General features: G+C 40.6%; 1 protein-coding gene across 6 annotated transcripts in view; it reads right to left on the reverse strand.

The window, feature by feature from the left end:
- Positions 1–13,385, reverse strand: part of NKTR (natural killer cell triggering receptor) — a 41,965-nt gene extending 28,580 nt beyond the window's left edge. For all 6 annotated transcript variants that reach the window (XM_071561142.1, XM_071561141.1, XM_071561145.1 and 3 more), the window contains exons 1-3: positions 13,342–13,385; positions 13,004–13,083; positions 696–770 (exon numbers count right to left, since the gene is read on the reverse strand). In XM_071561142.1, coding sequence (XP_071417243.1) covers positions 696–770; positions 13,004–13,061 — 133 coding nt within the window. In that variant the 5' untranslated portion in view covers positions 13,062–13,083; positions 13,342–13,385. The remainder of the gene's footprint in view (positions 1–695; positions 771–13,003; positions 13,084–13,341) is intronic.
- Positions 13,386–15,776: the final 2,391 nt, after the last annotated feature.

Genomic DNA, 15,776 nt, shown 5'->3' on the forward strand with positions numbered 1-15,776 from the left:
AGAGACCAACCCCCACCTGGCCACAACTTCCCTTCAGGGAGTTACAGACAGTTCTGGTCATGCGTCAGCACATCCCTCAGGCCATGGATAATCCCCTTGGAGAATGGGATCCTTCACGGCACTTCACCTTGTCATTGAGCTGGTACATGGAGATGTGAGCTTTAAACCATGGCCAGAAGTTGCAGTCCCATTTTTTACCCTCCTTTACAGCACTGCCCACACTGTCCCAGTCAGGTAAAACACAGACCAGTTGTCCCACTGCTTGGAGCTGCAGCACCTCCCCAGGCTCAGACACTTTTCCACAACACCAGTACAAAGCCCATGGGTTGGACTTCTCTTTTATAAGCATCACCCAATTTTTTTTACCCTAAACATGCCTGAATTTTATCTGAAAGGCATAAAATCTTTGAGCTCCATCTACCTGCACCCTTCCTGCCTAAGCAGCTCTCTCCATGTGCTGCAAATCCCTTGGGAATGGGATGGTGAAGGACTCCCACAGTGATTGCAAGGGAGAACCCTGGGCTGGTGAGCTTTGCTCTCCTGTCCTATTAACACCTGAGAACCAACCAACACTTGGTGCCAAGGGATCTCCATTAAACAGCTATTTGGGAACACAGGACTGTGGTTTATCCTTGAACAAACAAATAATAATTGTAAGTAACCATAAACAACTGATATAAAAGTGAGTTACATACCTGAGCACAAGCAAAGGAAGTTTTTGCAAGTCTTCGGACAAATGTCTGAGAAGAGCTGAAACATAATTCGACCAACTGGAAAATAATAATAAAAAAATAAAATGAAGAGTTTTATAATTTTTGGACCGCTCTAAAATTTGTTTATAATTTTTGGACCGCTCTAAAATTTATTTTAGAATTTTTGGACCGCTCTAAAATTTTTTTCATAATTTTTGGACCGCTCTAAAATTTTTTTCATAATTTTTGGACCGCTCTAAAATTTTTTTCATAATTTTTGGACCGCTCTAAAATTTTTTTAGAATTTTTGCACCGCTCTAAAATTTTTTTTAGAATTTTTGGACCGCTCTAAAATTTTTTTTAGAATTTTTGGACCGCTCTAAAATTTTTTTTAGAATTTTTGGACCGCTCTAAAATTTTTTTTAGAATTTTTGGACCGCTCTAAAATTTTTTTTAGAATTTTTGGACCGCCCTAAAATTTTTTCATAATTTTTGGACCGCTCTAAAATTTTTTTAGAATTTTTGCACCGCTCTAAAATTTTTTTTAGAATTTTTGGACCGCTCTAAAATTTTTTTTAGAATTTTTGGACCGCTCTAAAATTTTTTTTAGAATTTTTGGACCGCTCTAAAATTTTTTTTAGAATTTTTGGACCGCTCTAAAATTTTTTTTAGAATTTTTGGACCGCCCTAAAATTTTTTCATAATTTTTGGACCGCCCTAAAATTTGTTTATAATTTTTGGACCGCCGTAAAATTTTTTCATAATTTTTGGACCGCTCTAAAATTTTTTCATAATTTTTGGACCGCTCTAAAATTTGTTTAGAATTTTTGGACCGCTCTAAAATTTGTTTAGAATTTTTGGACCGCTCTAAAATTTGTTTAGAATTTTTGGACCGCTCTAAAATTTGTTTAGAATTTTTGGACCGCTCTAAAATTTGTTTAGAATTTTTGGACCCCTCTAAAATTTTTTTATAATTTTTGGACCCCTCTAAAATTTTTTCATAATTTTTGGAACGCTCTAAAATTTTTTTATAATTTTTGGAACGCTCTAAAATTTTTTTATAATTTTTGGAACGCTCTAAAATTTTTTTATAATTTTTGGAACGCTCTAAAATTTTTTTATAATTTTTGGAACGCTCTAAAATTTTTTTATAATTTTTGGAACGCTCTAAAATTTTTTATAATTTTTGGAACGCTCTAAAATTTTTTTATAATTTTTGGAACGCCCTAAAATTTTTTTATAATTTTTGGACCGCCATAAAATTTTTTTAGAATTTTTGGACCGCCATAAAATTTTTTTAGAATTTTTGGACCGCCCTAAAATTTCTTTAGAATTTTTGGACCGCCCTAAAATTTTTTTAGAATTTTTGGACCGCCCTAAAATTTTTTTAGAATTTTTGGACCGCTCTAAAATTTTTTTAGAATTTTTGGACCGCCCTAAAATTTTTTTAGAATTTTTGGACCGCCCTAAAATTTTTTTAGAATTTTTGGACCGCCCTAAAATTTTTTTAGAATTTTTGGACCGCTCTAAAATTTTTTTAGAATTTTTGCAACGCTCTAAAATTTTTTTAGAATTTTTGCAACGCTCTAAAATTTTTTTAGAATTTTTGCAACGCTCTAAAATTTTTTTAGAATTTTTGCAACGCTCTAAAATTTTTTTAGAATTTTTGCAACGCTCTAAAATTTTTTTAGAATTTTTGCAACGCTCTAAAATTTTTTTAGAATTTTTGCAACGCTCTAAAATTTTTTTAGAATTTTTGCAACGCTCTAAAATTTTTTTAGAATTTTTGCAACGCTCTAAAATTTTTTTAGAATTTTTGCAACGCTCTAAAATTTTTTTAGAATTTTTGCAACGCTCTAAAATTTTTTTAGAATTTTTGCAACGCTCTAAAATTTTTTTAGAATTTTTGCAACGCTCTAAAATTTTTTTAGAATTTTTGCAACGCTCTAAAATTTTTTTAGAATTTTTGCAACGCTCTAAAATTTTTTTAGAATTTTTGCAACGCTCTAAAATTTTTTTAGAATTTTTGCAACGCTCTAAAATTTTTTTAGAATTTTTGCAACGCTCTAAAATTTTTTTAGAATTTTTGCAACGCTCTAAAATTTTTTTAGAATTTTTGCAACGCTCTAAAATTTTTTTAGAATTTTTGCAACGCTCTAAAATTTTTTTAGAATTTTTGCAACGCTCTAAAATTTTTTTAGAATTTTTGCAACGCTCTAAAATTTTTTTAGAATTTTTGCAACGCTCTAAAATTTTTTTAGAATTTTTGCAACGCTCTAAAATTTTTTTAGAATTTTTGCAACGCTCTAAAATTTTTTTAGAATTTTTGGAACGCTCTAAAATTTTTTTAGAATTTTTGGAACGCTCTAAAATTTTTTATAATTTTTGGACTGCTTTAAAATTTTTTATAATTTTTGGACCGCTCTAAAATTTTTTATAATTTTTGGAACGCTCTAAAATTTTTTTATAATTTTTGGACCGCTCTAAAATTTTTTTATAATTTTTGGACCGCTCTAAAATTTTTTTATAATTTTTGGACCGCTCTAAAATTTTTTTATAATTTTTGGACCGCTCTAAAATTTTTTTATAATTTTTGGACCGCTCTAAAATTTTTTTATAATTTTTGGACCGCTCTAAAATTTTTTTATAATTTTTGGACCGCTCTAAAATTTTTTATAATTTTTGAACTGCTATAAAATTTTTTATAATTTTTGGAACGCTATAAATTTTTTTTATAATTTTTGGAACGCTATAAAATTTTTTATAATTTTTGGAATGCTATAAAATTTTTTATAATTTTTGGAATGCTATAAAAAAGCCTCCATATAAATAAATCAGCATGTTTTTAAAGTGTAATTTTCTGAGAAAAAGTTGTTGTATCAAGCAGAATAAGAAAACAAATATGCAAATATGAAAACAAGCAGTAAGGAGGAACAATAACATAATTGTAAAAAAGAAGGTATATAAGTATGTGAAGCAATATCATTACATCTAATTTATTAAAAATCATAACAATCCCATTTTGATTTGAACCTGGGAAGCCAAAGCGACTTCCTAAAATAGTTTATCACATCAATCAGATCTTTTCTGTTTTGAAGAAGATTTGCAATAAATACAGTTCCTCAGAGAGCTGGAGCAATTCCCTCCCCAATTGTGATGTTTATACAAATACATTAATAATCACATTTCCACAGTTTTCCCTGGGATCATTACCTAAGAAGTTCCCCTGACTTAGTTGCATATTATATTAAGGATTACAGATGCATTTGCACTTTTGGCCTAAAATCCTTTAGTTTGGAAAAAAAACCCCAAGACAGTAACCAAATAGGAAAGATAAAAGGCAGTGAGGACTAACATTCCACTTGCTAGATATTATCAACTAAATATACCTTCCAAAACTATTCAAATACTGCTGGAAAATGGTTTAATATAAAGAAAATATTTTAAAACTGATTCACATTTTCTATTTTATTTTCCAAGATACTGAGATGCAGAGTAGTTTGAAAAAAAAAAAGAACACAAACAAACCATTCCTGTATATATGAAATTTTTAGAAAATACATAATTAGCAAAAAAAAATAGTTGTTATTTCTTCAGGCTGTGAAATAAGCCACAAAAGCCACGCTGTTGAGCAGCATTACAAGCAGAGTAGTAAAATCTGTCAGTGAGCACTACACTCTAGTGGTACACAGAGGTAACACTTCAAAGATCATTATAAAAAGTAACTACTCCAGGAATAACTTCTCTTTCCTTTAAGGAAAAAGAAATTGATTTTGAAATGTTTTTCATTTCGTATCAAAAAAAAAATTGTGAAGCTCCCAAGAAACTGCATTCAGTTGTAAGGCTTTGTCCAAATAAATAGAATTACAACAAGGTGAATTGAAGACTCAAAAAGGAAGATATAAAATAACAGCACCTGTATTTTGTACTCTTAGATAAAAATTCAAGATGCCTTCAGCTGTTGAAATGTCTGTATCTCATTAAGTGCAGTGAGGATGTTCTCTGAGCATTCATCAATACAGCAGGAAAATCCAAAGGAAATGGGACATAACGGTGGCCAAAGAATGAAGAAATGGGGAATATTCACAGACCTCACATCAAACAGCAGTTCTGCAACTACCACTATGAAAAGAGCTCTTTGCAGGTGCAGAAACCATTGTAAGCTGTGAGGATTGAAGATTCACACAAAGAACACAATGGAGGAGACACTTTAGTAGAAGAGTTATCCATTTCCAGAACAGCACAGGAATTCAGGAGGACACAAGTCCCGTTCCTGTTCCTCTGCTGCACAAACACCAAACTGAACAGCAATCAAGTGCTTTAATAAGCCATGTACAGATTTCACAGAATCATGGAATAGAATCCCAGAATGGTTTGGGTTGGGAGGGACCTTTAAGGTCATGTTTTGCCAACCCCTGCCATGGGCCTTGGACACTTCCAGGGATGGAGCAGCCACAGCTTCTCTGCCCAACCTGTGCCAGGGCCTGCCCACCCTCCCAGGGAAGAATTTCTTCCCAAAATCCAACCTAAACCCCTCTCCTTCAGCTTAAGGCCATTCCCCCTTGGCCCATTTCCACATGTCCATGTGAGTCCCTCTCCAGCTCTCTTGGAGCCTCTTCAGGTCCTGGAAGAAGCTCCAAGGTGTCCCCAGAGCCTTCTCTTCCCCAGGCTGAACATCCCCAGCTCTCCCAGCCTGTCTCCACAGGAGAAGATTCCTCCTGCATTCACCATGTGAAATAAAACACGATGCTTTTCAGGGAAGAAGTTGTCACTATCCCCATTCTACAGAGAGAAGAGGAACACAGCCCAGCTGCTGACTGCAAGGTGCCAGCTGCCATATGACTGAGAGGTGTCAGTGCCTGCAGCTCCACAGGGACTTTTAGCCTTAGGCATGAATTGTAGGATTCTGTTTGCACGTCCTACTTAGAAACTCATCATATTTAACACCTTAAGCAGTAGACACCACTTTATTTTTTTTTGGTGGAAGAACATCATCTTGAGTTCTTGAAGATGACAAGGCAGAAGATGGAAAAAGACACTCATAACTAAGGTACCATGATTTGAACAGTACGAGTGCTTTGTCAACAGGGTCTGTCAGCTGCTTATACAATCAGAGAACCATAGAATGGATTGGGTTGGAAAAGACCTCCGAGATCATCAAGTCCAACCCTTGGTCCAACTCCAGTCCCTTTACCAGATCATGGCACTCAGTGCCACGGCCAAGCTCAGTTGAAAAACCTCCAGGGATGGGGAATCCACCCCCTCTCTGGGCAGCCCATTCCAATGCCTGAGCACTCTCTCTGCAAAGAATTTTTTTCTGCTCTCCAACTTCAATTTTCCCTGGCAGAGCTTGAGCCCATCGTGCCCCCTTGTCCTATTGCTGAGTGCCTGATCAGAATCCAGATCTCCTGCAATGTGCTGAACTCCAGAAACCTTCAATACATCCTTCTTTCCAGACATGTCATAGACATGAAACATGTGTAGATGTCCATGCTCTGCCAATGCACCTGCACATCAGTTGAGTTTCTCTTAACATGGCAAGAGTTGGACTCCATGATCCTTGTGGGTTCCTTCCAACTCAGAATGTTCTGTGATTCTGGGAGTCCACTGAAAGAGCAGCACAGCAGAAACTTGTGTTGCAGCTCTGAAGTCCAGATGAGGCTTTAAGGCCAGATTTTCCATGTTGGGGAAGGGTTTGCATTCAGAGGGAAGGTGAAGGCTGCAAACAATGAGCTCCTGACCCAGAAACAAGAACATTATTACAGAGGACAAAATTAACCACACATTAGGGAAACTTGGCTTTTACAAGGCAAAATTTTAGTTGTGACACACCAACATAAAATAGATGCTAAAGACAAGAAATGCTGTCTCTTTCTGGATGCAGAGAAAGAACTTGAGTGCCATCATTTCTGCTTGACTTGAGCTTGACAACACAATTTTCTCTCAAAGTTTGTTAATGCCAGAAGAGAGAGAGGCCACCACTGACACACAGCAGCAATGCAAATAAAAAGCAGGGTTGGTTTGGCTTGCAGAGACCTTTCTGAGTGCCTGGGAGAAGAGACCAACCCCCAGTCATGGAAGGATTTGGGCTGGAAGGGACCTTAAAGATCATCCAGTTCCATGGAGGGGACACCTTCCCCTTGGCCAGGGTGCCCAGCCCTGCCCAGCCTGGTCCTCTCATGCTTTTCAACTCCTACAAACTGCAACACACGTATCCAACATCCAGATACAGTTTAAAAGATCAGGACTTTCTCCTCCATAAAACCTGAAGTACAGCTCAGCCAGTCACACAAAATGCTTGTAAGACACCAAACCACACACTGTGTTTCCATCTGCTCTGTTATTCCTGTATTTTACTCAAACTCCACGAACAGCATTATCACTGCAAGGCTGTGCTTTCCTCTGACAAACAGGCAATTAAATGTGCCAGGAAAGATCAAACACATTTTCACACCTTGGTCAAAGATGCATGAAATAACAGCTGTTAATAAAACGATTAATGAAAATATGCATGATTAGAACTTATTAATCTTTCTCTTGCCTCTTCCTCAAAAAAAAAATCATTTTAAATTTGGAGGTGAGGTATATGCAGATATAACACAGGTGAAAAAAGCATTTGAGATGCTACTGATTTCCTCAGATTTGGACACATCCTCTCTGAAATGATCCACCTTCACAGGAGAGAGAGAATTTCCAACGTGTTCTTCAGCTCCATTTCCCTGATGCAAAGGTTAAGTTATCTGATTAGGGAAGGAGCTCTCTGTGACTAACCACAATATTTGGACAGGAAATGAAAGCAAACAAACAAAAATTGCTAAAAAGAGCCAGTCAAGTAGGCAAAAGCTGCTCACAAACCCACCCAGAGTCCTCAGTTGGCTTTAGCCAGGAAATGAGCCTGCAGAGAGCTCTCACTTCCAGGCTGAAACAAAAAAATGCTGGGATTACATTTGCCTATTATTTGTAAAACAAGACTTTAATGAAGTATTAATTGCTGGCAGGCTTTTATTTTTTAAAGATTTTCTTTTTAATAGAAATAAAGAGTGAGTGATGAAAGAAGAATGTACATTACTGGTAATTATAAAAGTATCTCTTGCTGTGTGCAAAGTCTGAGATGTTCTGAAACTGGATTTCATAAAGTGCTATCTGAGCCTAATGAGCTGTGGCAATTAGAGAAGCCAGAAGGCAAAATGACTAAAAATAATCCAATTTCAGAACTCTACTTTTCAAATTGGAAGAGGAAAACTTTTTTTTCATTATGTTTCTGAACTCCTAAACAATTTTCCAGCTGAGGAAGAACCAGTATTTGATTCAAATTAAGTGGTAAAAATTCAGGGTAGGAATATCCAGGATTTTTTAAAGGGCTTCTGTCAGCAAAGTTTATTAAAATAATAATTGATTTCAAATGTTTATTGTTCCAAATGTTAATCCTCCAATTAAGCTGCTTAACTTTTCCAAAACAAGCTTGGGAGCCAAACACACATTGTTTTAAGTTATTTTCCATGCAATATGAACTGTTTTGTTTCATTATATCTTGGCCACACAGACACCAATTTCTGATACGCACTCCCAAAATAAACCTTGTTATTCAAAATTCTGTCTCTTGGGTTTCATCTTTTCTCAATTTCTCAGAGTAAAACCAAATTAAGAGGCACTTTTCCCAGTATATCAGCAGGAATATCCTGCTGGAGGAGAAAGCAGGGATTACAACCATTGCACAGTGATGCACAGACTGAGACCAGGATGGCTGCCAAGGGCCCAAAGGCTCAGACAGATTTGCATTCAAGTTTAAATAAGAGCTCACTAAAAGGACTGTATTTGAATTTTATTACTTTATTTATCCCTAAATTTGTGAGCACTAAGGCATATAAATACAAAAAGATTGCTTCAAAGTAGAAATGTGGCTGCAGTTTTCAAGAAAATAAAAGCTTGCTGGGGAAGAGAACAGATTTTATTTAAAATATGAGTTAAAGGAATGGATGTCCCTGTTCCCCTGAGCAGGATCTGCAGTCCTGATACATTTAACATTTTGTTAAACACTTCCTTGCTCCACCTTACAGTCTTTGCAATGAAAATCTCCATGAACTTCCTTCTCCAGCTTTCTACTAAGCTGTCTGAAACAAACCCTACCCAGAGCTCCCTCCATTCCACTCTTCCCTGGTCTCCAAAAGACCAAACAAATTTCAGCTTTCACCCAACAAAAATTCCCTGGGTTTGGTTTCACAGAAATATCAAAGTGAGAAGCTTCACTTTGCCTTCTCCTGACAGAAGAGGCTCAGCATTTTGTTTTCCATTTACCAACCCAACTTGTTCCAGACCTCAAGGTGAGTCTTCAGGGTATTTCATCCTGCACTGACAACAACATGGTGAGTGGATTACAGTTTTTATTAAATTAGTTCCCAAGAATCTGTGTCGTGTCTCCCTTGACAGGTTTCCCCACACAGGATTCCCCTGGGTTCCTGTTGTGCCACACACACCTGGATGGCAAAGCAGCTCAAAGTTCTCATCTATTTTCTGCCAATCTACAACTTTTTCACTTTGAAGGACTAAAAGTTAATGTGAAGCCAGTTGAGAAGAGTTTCTGTCTTTGGAAAAGGCAACAAAACCCCCCAAGGCATCCCTGGGTTACTACTGGTGGCTCAAGTACCTCTATGAGTTATTTCACATAAATTCATAGCAGTTGAAATCCCAAAATACACCAAATTTTAGGCAAAACTGACTAGAAAGAGATAAGTAAGGAAAGAACAGACTGACTGATAAGGAAGGGAACACAGCAAAAAAAGAGAGAAACTGAAGTGGAATAGAAAAGCGAGCAAGGGGTCATACAGGAAGAGAAGACAGGTGAAAAGAAATGGAAAAAAAAGATTAAAAGGAAAATTCTTCTGTCAATAAGAATGAAACAAAGCAAAAATGAGTAAAGTTAACATCCTTTATGAGGATAAAGCCAATCAGGGGGTGGGGTGAGGAGGGAAGATGTGAGAAAAAGACCTTGAAGGGCCACATAAAATCAATTGGGTTGGAAAAGACCTCTGAGATCATCAAGTCCAACCCTTGGTCCAACTCCAGTCCCTTTACCAGATCATGGCACTCAGTGCCACGGCCAAGCTCAGATGAAAAACCTCCAGGGATGGGGAATCCACCCCCTCTCTGGGCAGCCCATTCCAATGCCTGAGCACTCTCTCTGCAAAGAATTTCTTTCTGCTCTCCAACTTCAATTTCCCCTGGCAGAGCTTGAGCCCATCGTGCCCCCTTGTCCTATTGCTGAGTGCCTGGGAGAAGAGACCAACTCCCACCTGGCCAGAACTTCCCTTCAGGCACTTCCAGACAGTGCTGAGGTCACCTCTGAGCCTCCTCTTCTCCAGGCTGAACACCCCCAGCTCCCTCAGCCTCTCCCCACAGCACTTGTGCTCCACTCCCTTCTCCATGAACTGCTACAGCTGCATCTGTGCCATCCTGGTGGGACATCTGTTCTGATTGTCACGGTACCTGCAAGACTGAAGCTTCACACACATTTTGCCTCACACAGTAAAGGCAGAATTATTTAAATAGGCATCTGCTGCCATCCCCAAATTCCTGGAATACTGTAAGCACTTTAATTCTTGGTGCATGCTGCATGCAGCCAAATCCATTGGTGAGGGGCCCAAAAGAAGGGAGAGGTGTTGCCTGTGCCAGGATCAAAATAAATGTTTACTCCTGATTTATTCCCCATTTGCTCTTTAAAAAATTACAAGCCACAACGTGCATTCATAAAAAAATTGCTTAACAGGCAGTTTACTAAAAGCAGCCTAAATTTAGACTTAAAAAAGACTGAGCCCACAAAGTTTGCCCCACTCTGAGAGGCACACACAAGCTGGCAACAAGTTTTAGTCCAAGATTCTGTAGCTAAAATTAAAATACAAGAGCCATAAAAATGTTTCTGAAAGCACAACCAAAGCAACGTTATTCACGTCTGCATTTTCCAAGGAATCTAATTAGAGTAAAGCTCATTTTACTTTTAATTGCTACAGGTATCTTGAGAAACACTGGGAAAAAGCAAAGCCTGTGAGGGGAAAGCCAAGAGGGGGGAAGATTTTTGGACTCCAGGCAATGTAGAATGTGAAAAACGACACAGTTTTGTGTTCTGCAGGCAAAGAGATTCCTCCAGTGCTGCAAGAGGCACGTCCCCTTGTCTTGTCTCTGCATTTTGTGGAGATGTTAATTCAGCTTTTCAGTGCAGACAGGGTGGGGGCAATGCCCTATTTCTTGGCTAGCAACAAAATGCAGGGCTGTTCTGCTCCCCAGATCTTTCTCCTGACACCACATACAAATAAACAAGGAGATGGGCTTGTTAACTCCAACAAGGAAAATATTAAAATTTGGAAATGTGCTGGCAGCTTAAAAGTTAAATTTAATACCTGACTAGTGTCAGCAGGAGAGCACATCTCAGAGTTAGAGCTTGGTGTCATCTGGAAGCACTGACTTACCACTCGATTCAGCTTTTGAAGGTCATCTCACAGCTGAGAGAGCAACGTTTAAGCTTTTTATATATAACCTTAAATCCCGAGGCACAGTTGCACCAGGAATTAATAAACAGGCACCAGAACAAAGCAGGATGACAAGATCATGCACAAGTCCCACCACCAAGATTTTACAAACTGCCACATTTTCCTGCAGAAATACCAGTCATTAGTGAGGTGCAATAAACCCAGCAGGGTTTGACACACAGCTGGGAGACTCCTGTTACTTTAAAGAGCAAATAAAGGCAGAGAGCCACAAAGTGAGCCAAAGCCCTGGGTCTGCTCCAGGTAACCCAAAGCTCTGCACCACCAGGAACACAAACGCTGCAATTCCTCCCTGGCACCGCTATCAGTCATCAAACCCAAGTAGACTGGGGGGAAAACAAAGTAATCCACTTTCCCTTCGGGGCTGAGGAGGGGACGAGGCAACAAGGGCTGTTACGAAATGGGAGCAGCAACCTGAGCAAAAATTGCTGAGAAAACAGTGCAGAGATTGATCCTTCAGTGGAGAGTCAGAACAATAAAAAAAAACCACCTAAAAAGATTAAAAGCAAATGAGATGAAGAATGAATTGTCCTTGTTACAAATGAATCCCATCAAACTGCCATTCCTAACTAGAAACTACACATCCTGAAACATTTTTAGTTGTCTTATTCTATAGTAAATCCAAATTTAAAGCAACAGAACACGTTATAACTCCACTTACATCAATACTTTTCAATAAAACTATTTAGAAAACTCGCTGTTAATCAAAATAACTCAGATAGGAGTTGGAATAGCAACAGATTTATAGATCTGCTCTGTGAAGTTAAAACAGAGTGTCTCTTTTGAAACCGTGGTGAAAATAAAAATGCTAAATGGGTTTCAGTTACATCTGAGTGCTGCTGAAATTTGAAATCTCGGAGATACAGGCTCTTAATTCAAAGGCTTCCAGAGAAACATTAAAGCAGAAAATGAAAGTGAAAGCACAACGAAGCCACCACACACATTCATTTTTTTCTGAGAGACAAGTGGCAGCAATACAAAGCGCCGAGTACGTGTGAGAGAACTAAATATGCACGGATAAATAAATACATGCTCGTAGAGGTGGGCAAAAAAATCTCTACAACCATTTTTACAGAGAGGGGAAATCACCAGAGGGAACCAAGATTAAAACTCATAGCCTGCCACTTCTGGGAATTACAATTCCCATCGGGAAAATCTGAGAGAAGAGATGGATTTATTTTAATTATTGGTTTTATTTTAAACAGGCCACCTGGTGAGATGCCCTGCGTTTCTAGGATTGAATGGTCAGTTCCGCCTTTACATTCAGATTTATTTTGAGCAGGAGGAAGATTTAGCCTTGATGACCTCCTGAGGTCCCTTCCCAATTTTAATTACTGTATGATTAAAAATACTTATAAGAGTTAAATCTCCAGTTTCCTCACAGCTTGCCCCAATTTCCCACAGTTTATAGAGCCCTTCCCAAACCTTCGTTCGCGAAGTTTAGCCATACATAGAAGTAGTATAACAAAGGTGTAACAGAAAAGCTGTCACACATCACCAGATGAGCCTCTCTAAAGACTAAAGACCGAACCTGGGGGACAACGAAGCGCCCCCAGCACCCCAGGAAACACCCGAAGTTATTCCAAAGTCACTCAGAAATAGCACAGCGAGGGCCCATGGCCGAGGGGAAGCGGCCCCAGCGCACCTTAAAATGATAGAACCACAGAATGGATCGGGTTGGAAAAGACCTCCAAGATCATCAAGTCCAACCCTTGGTCCAACTCCAGTCCCTTTACCCGATCATGGCACTCAGTGCCACGGCCAGTCTCTTACCTGGCTCCCTGTTGATCTCGATCTCGAAGAAGCACTGCGGCCGGTCCTGCACCCCCATGGCCGCCCCTCGGCCTCGCCACCTGGACACAAAGCACAGAAGGAGCCCCCGAGATCCCTCCCCTCGTCCCTCCCTCGCTCTTTCCTTCCCTCCCTCCCCCCATTACAACGGGGCGGCCCCTCCCGCCTCGGCGGCGGGGGAAGTTCGCCCTGAGCGGGGGTTCTGTTCCTCCCGCGGACACCCAGTCGGGCCCAGCACCTCCAGCGAGGCGCGGCCTATTCCCTCCTTTACTTTAATTTGATTTAATTTAATTAATTTCCTCCCCTTCCCGGGTCCTCACCTGCGGCCCCGCCGCTTTGCGCGCTCCCGGCTCGGCGCGCGCTGCCCCCGCCCCTCCGCCAGGGGGCGCCACCGCCGCCGCCGCCATGTTGGCCACGCCCCCCTCCGCCCGCGCGCGTTCCCGCCCTTAGCGTGAGGGGAGGGCGCGCGGCCCGCGCCGAGCCCGCCCCTGGGAGGGGGGATATTTTTTAAAAAAGTTAATAATTAAAGTCAATCCTGCTCTTAACTCCTCCTTTCCCGGCGTGGAGGGGATGGGAGGGAAGCGCCGTAAGGGGATATGTAGGCTCCGCTGCCTTCTCCGCCGCTGCCGTGCGGTGCGAGTTAAGAAACTAAAATCCAATAGAATAGAAGAAATTCTTCCTTTATTCACCGCTGGGAATACGGGGCGTAATTCCATCAAAGACTTTTGTGTTTCCAGGTTTATATACTTAGTTACAACTGATAGTTACAACCCTTCCCCAAAGTCAAGCAGGATGTTTCTGGCGACTTTTAACAGCTCTAATGGGCTGCTCTTATCTCTACAAAACTAATTTCCTTTTAACTAAACAATGTTGCAGCTTGAAGCCTCAACCTAGACAATGTTTCTGATCTATTTCTTACAGCTTAGCCTTTGATACAAACAAGGTTTTGGTTTATTTCCTAAAGTTCAGTTTACAGCTTACAGGGATAAACTCCTCTTTGTCTAAAGCTGTGCATGGTTAAGATCACTGACAAAGCTAAAATAAAAAAGTAATATTATACAGTTCTGATTAGAAATTAGTAAAGACCATATGATTTTATGGAGAAAGGATAAAATGCTTTTTCTTGAGGGGTCCTTGAATCAAGTGTGTAAAAGGAAGAATGTTTAAAATTAAAATAAATGCAACTCTTAACTCCTGCTTTCTCCCTATGGGAAGTGTAATTGGCTGTAAGTGGTTTTAAATCCTGGAAATAGCAGTTTATTCCCTGTGGTGTTTCCCCCTCTCTGTGGGATTTGCTCACCCATCCCAGGGAGGAGGAAGGGGTAAAAAATGAGAATAAACAGCAGAATAAACAGCCATTACAGAATAACCAACCTTTACAGACCGGCCGGTCACCAGTGGTGTCCCCAGGGGTCTGTGTTGGGTCCAGTTCTGTTTAACATCTTTACTGATGATTTAGATGAGAGGATTGAGTCCATCATCAGCAAATTTGACACCAAGTTGGGAGGGAGTGTCGAGCTGCTGGAAGGCAGGAGGGCTCTGCAGAGGGATCTGGATGGACTTGAGAGATGGGCTGATTGCAGTGGGATGAAGTTCAACAAGGCCAAGTGCAGGTCCTGCCCTTTGGCCACAACAACCCCCTGCAGCGCTCCAGGCTGGGCACAGAGTGGCTGGAGAGCAGCCAGGCAGAGGGACCTGGGGGGACTGAGGGACAGGAAGCTCAACAGGAGCCACCAGTGTGCCCAGGTGGCCAAGAAGGCCAAGGGGATCCTGGCCTGGATCCAAAGTAGCGTGGCCAGCAGGCCCAGGGCAGTGACCCTTCCCCTGGACTCTGCCTTGGGGAGGCCACACCTTGAGTGTTGTGTTCAGTTCTGGGCCCCTCAGTTGAGGAAAGATCTTGAGGGGCTGGAGCAGGGCCAGAGAAGAGCAACGAGGCTGGAGAAGGGACTGGAGCACAAGTGCTGTGGGGAGAGGCTGAGGGAGCTGGGGGTGTTCAGCCTGGAGAGGAGGAGGCTCAGAGGTGACCTCAGCACTGTCTGGAACTGCCTGAAGGGAAGTTGTGGCCAGGTGGGGGTTGGTCTCTTCTCCCAGGCACTCAGCAATAGGACAAGGGGGCACGATGGGCTCAAGCTCTGCCAGGGCAAATTGAAGTTGAAGATGAGAAAAAACTTCTTTGCAGAGAGAGTGCTCAGGGATTGGAATGGGCTGCCCAGAGAGGGGGTGGATTCCCCATCCCTGGAGGCTTTTCAGCTGAGCTTGGCCGTGGCACTGAGTGCCATGATCTGGTAAAGGGACTGGAGTTGGACCAAGGGTTGGACTCGATGATCTCGGAGGTCTTTTCCAACCCAATTGATTCTATGATTCTATTCTATGATTTAAATAACCCCCACAGGGGGATATTCCCCCTCACTGCACATGAGGGGCTGAGTAACCCCCCAAGCTCCTTCACCCATTTAATTCCAGACTCCTGAAGTGATTCCCCGTGAGAGGAATTATTTTTACAAGAATAAAAAAACCCTCGGAAGATTATGTATGAAGAAATGTTGGCTGCAATGCGTTCATCTGTTTCTCCCTCAGTGTTTGAGTCTGGGATCATCCTGCCCCTTGCTCAGCCCCAGAAACCACAAAAAATCCAACATTTTAACAGTTGCAGCAGGCCATGGGTTATTTATTCCAATTTGGGATGTTCCCAGAAGTGGTAATTAGAAATTTAAGCATCAAAGTGCTCCAGAAAGAGCATTAAATGTGTAAATCC

Source organism: Pithys albifrons, chromosome 7 (genome assembly GCF_047495875.1).
Source record: "Pithys albifrons albifrons isolate INPA30051 chromosome 7, PitAlb_v1, whole genome shotgun sequence".
Lineage (NCBI taxonomy): Eukaryota > Metazoa > Chordata > Aves > Passeriformes > Thamnophilidae > Pithys > Pithys albifrons.